Raw genomic sequence first — 7,962 nt, 5'->3', positions numbered from 1 at the left:
GTCGCGTGTTGAACGTACAAGGTTTCTGTCCATTCTCACTCAGCTAGTGTCCATAGTTTGAAAACGGGTCCACAAATACAGTTCCTGCTTCATCGGATTTACCTATCCAGGCTGTGCTGGTATCAGATCCCGCTATCGACATCATGTTCACTACAGTGCCCCGCCCTGCAGGCTCCAAGGTCGTCTTCTATGAAGATCCGCCGTGAGCCTCATGGTTCGATAAGTTGACTCCCCAGTACGTATGAGTCTTTTCTTGCCTTCACTACCTTTCCAAAGTGCCCGTCATGTTTTTAAACTACCATTCCTGTCATAACGCTCGCATTTCCAATGCATGGGTAAGTCATATTTTGACCGTTTCCTACCGCACCTCAACTCTTTCAGTATGATGGCTGTGCCTTCAGGATGGATCACACTCGTGTGTCTAGAACATGCTCGTTACTTCATGAACCAAGTCAAGTTCATTACTTACTGAACCCTGACGGTCTGAGTTGTAGCTACCACATGCAGAGAGCATTAATGCACGAAGCGATACGCGGTGATATCAAACACTATATGTAGGACTTGTTGGACGAACTCCACCGGACCATTGAGCAGGAGCACCTCGTGCTCAACATGAGGCAGGTTGACCCTTGTCAGTGAGCAAATTTTTTGATGGTGACTGTCATTTGTTGCTGTCATTTCGCTAATCACCGCAACAGGTGTCTCTTTTGGTTGAACGACTTCAACCCCAAAGTTGTTATCTTTGAGTGTAAAGGCATTGTAGGTGGTCAATAGTTCTCAGCGGTGTCGATGTTAATTTGCCCTCGTTTTCATCAGCAGGGCTCGCCGTTCAAGCGCAATACTGGTGTCCCGGTGAAGGTTCGCAAGACATCTTACCTCATTGTTCCATTCACAACGAAATCTATATGTAGGTATTGGACTAACATTCGACGTATATGAAATATTAAGATTATATTCCTAGCCTGTGCCCAGTTACGCAAGACCTTGTGGATGAAGTCAAGGGTATGTTGGTCTGTGCGACGTGCGGTGCGGTCAGCCTTTTCTCAGGCCTGATACCTGGACCTAATTATTTAGTCGCAATGATCAGACCACTTAACATCGGGCCAGTCTTCTGCCGCATCTGATGTCATCGAGGAACCACCTCTGTGGTAGACATAATCAGGGATAAGCTGCTTTGATACCTCCTGGCGGATGTCACGCGCTAAGAAGTCTATCTCCCTGCAGACCAACGTTCACAACGACGTCGGACTGCCATTGCCATTGGTGTCGCTTGAAATCGAGCTCCACCTCTTCTGACGTTTATTATCATTCAAGGCCGGATTATCTATGGAGGTTCTACCCAAATCTGTCATTATGGTAAGCTGCATCTCTGTAACGTACAACGGACGATAACTTATATGGCGCAGGAAACTTGATGACTTGCTCCAGGCAATTCACACAACAAAGCTCCCTGTTCGCTCTGAATCTGCAAATTATTCGTTAAAGTTCTATGACAGTTTTCTCCAGCGGAAGATCTGCACCTCGATCCAGCTTTCGCATGCGCAACAACCAGAAGATGCAATCAAGCTCAGCTGTGTAACAAGTGATATGCCCACCAGCGAAGGTGTCTGTCGCATCAGGAAATTCCACAATTAAGAACGGGGATGGAGACACAAGGATAACTTTATCAGGTACCAGGAGACGATGTCGCGAGCATTCATGCACATACACACACTTGCCATCAAGCAATGAATGACTTTGCTGAAGACTCTAGAGTAGACAAAAATACCGCGAACGCAAAAATAAGATAAATGGAGCATAGTATCATGTGATAGACGCATAACAGATTAATTCTACAACTTGAAGTACAACGTGGATGGAATAGAGTGCAACATAAAGGACCCATAAAACCGTACCCAGATGAGAGTGATACAGCAGAACTATACACCAATATGAATGAAAAACCATCCTCTGCTCGAGCGGCAACCTTTCGTCTTCACCGCATGTGTAGCACGGTTGAGGGCCCAGGCCGCCCTCGTAGCAGTCCATCACACTACCGGCACCATCCTTCAAATCCATGAACATATATTTGTAGAACGCTTCAACGACGTGGTGTTTTGCGACAGCATCGTTGACCTTCCCACAGCGTGCCAATGACGCTCTTGAACCCGAAAACTGGAGACCAGCTGCGAGATGAATCGACTTCTCGTCAGGAGTTTTTCCTCATCCCCGACGGCGGTATGACAAGCAGATAAGAATGCGAAACTCGGCGTGCGGAATGTCTCTCTCCATGATATCGAGCAGCGTCAGATGTTCATCTCTCATGACGAAATGCGAATTGTAAGGCTGCGTAGGGTCCCTGCTTTCCGTGACAAGAGGAGGTGCACCCAGGTGTTCTCTTCCAAAGCTTGGGAGTGCAACCTGCTCGGTTGTCGCTGCAATCCCAGAAATAGTTAGTATGGTTGGCCGTTGCAGGGACCAAACTTATGGACAAGCTCGAGCTCGCTGTCAACAGCCAAGAGCGCCTTTGCCTTTCCCTGCACCCGGTTGACCTTGTCCGATTGTCCCGAAGGACGGAGTGACACGCCTCTTCATCATCTGTCTAGATCTGACCAGAGCCGATAGTGTCGGCGTGTAAGAACAGATGTAGAGATCCTCCAGGCAAGGCTCCTTGGATCCATCTACCTTTGTTTGAAAGGGGTGAGCTGCATGAAGGGGGAATAGGACGTGAAAGCTGCAGTAGGGACATAGCCAGATTCGAGAGCGGTGCTTTAGTTCGAGGACGTTTCTCGAGTACGTTGACGATGGGTTAGGCATGATCGCGTCCCATACTGTCCGCAAGAGGGACTATTAGATCATTACGCGGTTACTTTTGGGCCCATGATAGACGCGTGTCGTATTTGGCCCTGCGAAGCGATCTTTGAGATTATTCAGTTCCGTGAGAGAGATAGACGGTAAGGAAACATGATGGGGGTCTCCTGACGTCGAGACGATGATGGCGCTGCATGAAATATTGACTGGCAATGAGGATGATGACAGGGCCCTGGCGTGCTGCCGCTTGCAGATATTCATACGAAGGTGGGAGCAGGAACCGCGAGAAACGCCTGAAGACCACGTATCTCAGCTACCGCAGCTTCCCACTGCCTTGTAAGTCTCCTGTATTCTGTTGCTTGCTTGATCAGCTGCAGCTGGGCCAGCGCTGCCCGCAGCACCCTGAGCATGAGATAGGTTGCTTGCTGAGCTCCAGCAGCTTTTGAGCTAGTTGCGGACTCGTAGACGTTAGGTCTTCTAGCGGAGGTCCTGAGTCGAGAGGCCAGGCGACCACTGCTGGCCACGGCCCTGCTCCACAAGTTCAACTGCCTGTCGTAGATTACTACTACGTATGGCACGTGAGCCTGCATCTACCGGCAGTGATTGTGCACCACGAAAAGCGGGTTGCAGCCTCGCGCCGTGAGACGATCGGACGATCGTGTCATCACGTGGCTGTCGAAAAGCTCCAAGCATACTTGGTATGCTTCGAGGGCAGAGTCATGCTGATGACCTTCAGCTTCAGCAACCCAGTGCAAGGCAGTATGGATACGATTCGGAAAGCCTTGAGTAGGGTGTCCGATGCCAGTCTGAAGTTATTTATGGCAAGTGACAAATCAAGCAGGGTCATGTAGAATCCGGTAACGAGATAAATGGGCTTCCATCAGCCATCTGTAGCCGAACCATCTGGCTGGGTGCAGTGAAGGCAAAGTCGCCAACGGTTCTTGGCAGAGAGTAATAGCTTTCCTCGACATCTTCATTCTGCTGAGTGTGCATGAAACGAGAGCAGAGCGCCGAGCTCAAATTGTAAAGAGGTCCATGGCGCTCTGGATCGTCAAGCCGCGTTAACCGAAGGGATTCACGATATCGTTCAATGGCCTCGTTAAGATCCTCGACGACATGTAATTTGTCATATCTCTGTTGGAGCGCGTGGGCAAGGTTGTTAAGTCTGATGTCCACGATGTGGATGCCCAAGTGGGCGCAACGTCAGTGCCTCGCGACGCAGGCTGATAGCTCGGGTGATGTCATCAATGTCCCCGCGTTTGTAGAAAACGGCTGGCAAGGGCGCCCCCTAGGTTGTCCAACGAGATGTCACGAATTTCGTGCCCAACAGGGCACAGACGCAGTGTTTCTTCGTACAAAGTGGTCGCCTCGTCGAGGTCATTAGGTTGCCTTGGTGATTGAAGCGGTTTCACGAGTGAGTAGGCCAAGTTGTTCAGGTTAGCTACCCGCGATCAGAATGTCCCTCTGACACAGAGACACCGCTTCACGATGGAGGTCGTATGTCCTCGTCCACATCATCAATGCTGCCGCGTTGGTTGAAGCGTACATGGACCGCATGTGCAAGTGTGGCGAGGGCTCTTGGACGGAGTTGATGGCCCACAGGACAAAGCTCGAGCACATTTCGTCGAAGGTGGATGCCTTCGTCAGATGCGTCGACAGGAAGATTGTTGATCACATAATCGACCGCACTGTCTACGCCGATGCTACGAAGGTAGGTGCCCTCTGGGCAGAGGGGCAGTAGCGTGCAGCACAGCTGCGCGGATTCGTGAATGTGGATGGCGGTAGACTCCTTGCTGTGACGCCATATCAATGCTCTAATGAGATTATGGAGGGATGACGGGTGATCGGGATGACCCTTGCGGACACAATGCAAGGGATTCGCGGAAGAGGGAACTGGTGGTATCGATGTCTTGAAGATGATTCCGAATATACCCTTCAAGGCGGGCATACGCGAGGTTGGTGAGAGCTGCTGCATGATCAGGATGGCCGACCGGACACTGGTCAAGAACCAACTGAAAATGCTGCACAGCATCGTTCAGGTGAGAGACCGTCCCGCTCGTCGCGTATTCGGCAAATCGTGCATGGCCTGCATCTGTGTCTCGAGCAATATCACTGTATACGGGGGACTACAGTTGGTGTGCCATCAGCAAAAGTTAACAGCAGAAGCCAGCGTCACTCACATCAGATAGTGTGCTATCCTGACCATCATAAGCATGTACTACGGCGGCCTTCAGCGTGAGGGAAGGGCAGACATCACGAATGGGTGGGAAGGATAGATCTATGAGATGTTAGTATATGCGCGTGAATGAGAAGTAAGTTGCTCACCAAATGACTCGTCTCCATGACCCAGCAGCTCATCCACGACATTTGAAGTTTCCCGATGATCTCTCCACTACCTAGCATTCGATCGACCTCATAGGATGCCCTGATCTCCATTGATAACACAGGTGAGACATGCGATGATCTATAAACCGAAGATCAGTTCTCGCGTCGTGTCAGAGTCTCCATGGACTTTACAGAGTCACAGTATTCCCCATGCTACAGATTCATCAGATAATAACACACTGATGACCGATTTCCAGCATTTTTCCGGGAGTCGACATTGATGGATACGTAAATGCCTGCAGGTATGCGCCCAGAAGGGACTCTAAGATTCTTTCCACTGATGACTGTAGATAGAGCGTGAGGATCATGAAACGGACATGAGGGTGATATAGAGCAACTTACATTCAAGCCTGATATATCGGCTTTCTGAGCTATTAGGCATGATGGTGCGATGCAGTAAAAATGACGAGGATCGAAGATGGGTCGAGCGGTAGGTGGAATGAGTGGGAGGGGAAGACGAGAGGTGGGGATATGGGGAATGTGGATGAAGTTCAGTGAAAGGAGAGGTTCAGGGTTCAGGCCATACTGCACGTGCATTTCCATATTGTCGAGGGCGATAGACGCTGGTATGATATGCCGAGAAAGACGCCCGGCTATATAATGTTAGCGGGAGAGCTCACTCTACAGAGGAAGTAGAGAATATAATAATTGGTCTGCAGCGAAAGTAGCCCGCCAAGGTTGAAGGGAAGACATGAGTCTCAGAGCGTCCGGTACTCCTGGGCTTATATCAGGGAGTCGTGTCGCTTATTAGCACGCAAAGGCAAAATTGTGAATCGAGTGTATTTCCCAAGGTATTAGAATGGCAAAGAAAAACCGAACGATTGTATACGACGTGTCCGATTGAGCTGATAGCGGCATGGGGAAGAGTTGTGGAAACACCAGGGACGGTTTGCGAGAACATGAAAAGTCTGATTCAGGCGCAATGTGAGATAGCTGAATGCAGCAGCGGACGATAGACCTGTGATGATGTGCCAGCTGCAACTTGGAACATAATGAGCAAAGAGCTGCACAGTGCAAACATGACAATTAATTTTTTACAATACCTGGTTGTCTGCCGTTGAACCAAGGGCGTCTTTTCCTCAGCAGCAGACTACATAGTACTATGCTACAAGCAAAGTCACAAGCGCGTTCGGTGTTTGCCGAAGACAGTTCAAGTACTACGTACCGTAGTCGGTTCACGAGTCCTCTGATGACACGCGCGTAGTACACATTATAGAAATTCAGAGATCACCCGTTCTCATCGATCTCTTCCCTCCCTGTCCTCGTTCTTACTTTGACCGTTATGATGACTCCATGCTCAGCGCTTCGACAAAACCACTAGTCCACACCACTACCCCTTCTCAATTCATCGTCGATTCGTGTCGCTCGTCAATCGTGTCATTGTAGCTTGGAGGTTCGATCTAGGTAGGTCACTTAGCATTTGATCTTGCCATTCATTGGGTGGTTTTCACATTCTATCTTCGCGCTAGAAATCTCAAAGTTCACCGCAGGAATATCCCTGTCCGTTACATTTGAATCCAAGGAGATACTGGCTGGCAGTTATCCGAGTCCCACCATTCGACATATCCATATCGTTGGACAGTACCATGAACCTTCCAGGTATCTCCTTCATCCATTGTTTCTCGTCCTGTCGTAATACGCGCTCTTACGGTTCGAGCTTGACGATTAAAGCTACAATATTAATTAAGTCTTCTTGACTCAGAAGAATTTAGAGTGGCACATGATCGACATCGCCGGCATAGACGTTTCATCGCACTCCACCCACGGCTTGAGCGGGGCGACCCATCATACTGAATGACATGTCACTAACAGTATTCCTTGACTGACCAGGCGATTTTCCGGACATCGAGGAAGATGGCGACGAATCATACTATTTCGTGGGGGAGAAGAGTAGCGGATAAATGAGTCTAGTATCTGGAAGAAGATGGAGAGGAGTTCGCCTAAGAGTACTCGAACGTTGGAGGACGTGCGCTTTATTTGCCTTTACCTCACAGATTCGTGATCTCGACGCTTACAATCCGCGAAACCGCTGTTTAGAATAGCAAGACTTTGAAACTTCAAGTGATACGCTTGTCCTTGCTTCAGGCCCCGCAGCAAATACTTATTCTCACTACCATGCTAAGGTTGCATTCTCCACATGCCGATGGATCACTCCGGTTCATGTATTCATGAACTGAATTTCATATGTTGTTCACGCGAAGTTGCAGTGCAGCAAGCGTCTCATGCATGTCAGTTCTGCGACAGGTATCGCTTATGAATTCGCTGACTTCCAGTTAGCCATGACAAGTAATGTCACAGCCGCTGCAAACCCAGACAAAGGAAGGGTGACAGAAAACCACCTCGGTTATATCATGAGCCTGTCAAGATGTTTGAACGCCACGAGAGAAGTAAGTACCATGAAGCCTCTGGAATTCTTTACGATATCATGGTATCGCCCACGCTGCAGAACTATCGGACGATGGGACTCGGGACTCTGAGAGATGACTTGCAGCGTCTACTTGAGTCGACATTGATGGACTCGTGGATGCCTGCGGATGTAAGGAAGGAGGGAAATTATCCACTTGTGACTGTAGATTCAATGTAAGGATCACCAAACAAAATTGGAGGGTAATATGGAGTGACCCACCTTCAAGTCTGATAGGTTGATCTTCCGAGATGGTATGTTGACCAGGAGGATGGATGACGGGCTGTGTGACGCAGAATGAGTAGTACTTAGGATAAGACAGAAGTAGGGTTCAAGTTGAGGAGCATGTCCAAAGTTGAAGCGGGCAATGTGATGGTTAGTGG

At 49.2% G+C, this 7,962-nt stretch overlaps 2 protein-coding genes across 2 annotated transcripts; one reads left to right on the top strand and one right to left on the bottom strand.

Annotated features, from left to right (window-relative positions):
• Positions 1 to 1,944: 1,944 nt before the first annotated feature.
• BJ212DRAFT_1413016 (uncharacterized protein) lies at positions 1,945 to 2,304 on the bottom strand (the record flags this gene model as incomplete). The annotated part of the gene is made up of 2 exons (XM_041337510.1): positions 1,945 to 2,165; positions 2,214 to 2,304. Coding segments are annotated over 2 exons (312 nt in total), but the record flags the coding sequence as incomplete, so codon positions are not given.
• Positions 2,305 to 7,584: 5,280 nt separating this feature from the next.
• On the top strand, positions 7,585 to 7,962 carry BJ212DRAFT_1412991 (uncharacterized protein). The gene is made up of 2 exons (XM_041337509.1): positions 7,585 to 7,755; positions 7,817 to 7,962. Exons 1-2 carry the CDS (start codon positions 7,601 to 7,603, stop codon positions 7,878 to 7,880), a joined length of 219 nt encoding a protein of 72 aa, XP_041185112.1. The 5' UTR covers positions 7,585 to 7,600; the 3' UTR covers positions 7,881 to 7,962.

Source organism: Suillus subaureus (genome assembly GCF_016647635.1).
Source record: "Suillus subaureus strain MN1 chromosome Unknown BJ212scaffold_385, whole genome shotgun sequence".
In the NCBI taxonomy this organism is placed as follows: domain Eukaryota; kingdom Fungi; phylum Basidiomycota; class Agaricomycetes; order Boletales; family Suillaceae; genus Suillus; species Suillus subaureus.
The sequence above is the reverse complement of the archived record's forward strand: the minus strand, read 5'-3'. Positions and strand labels throughout refer to the sequence as shown.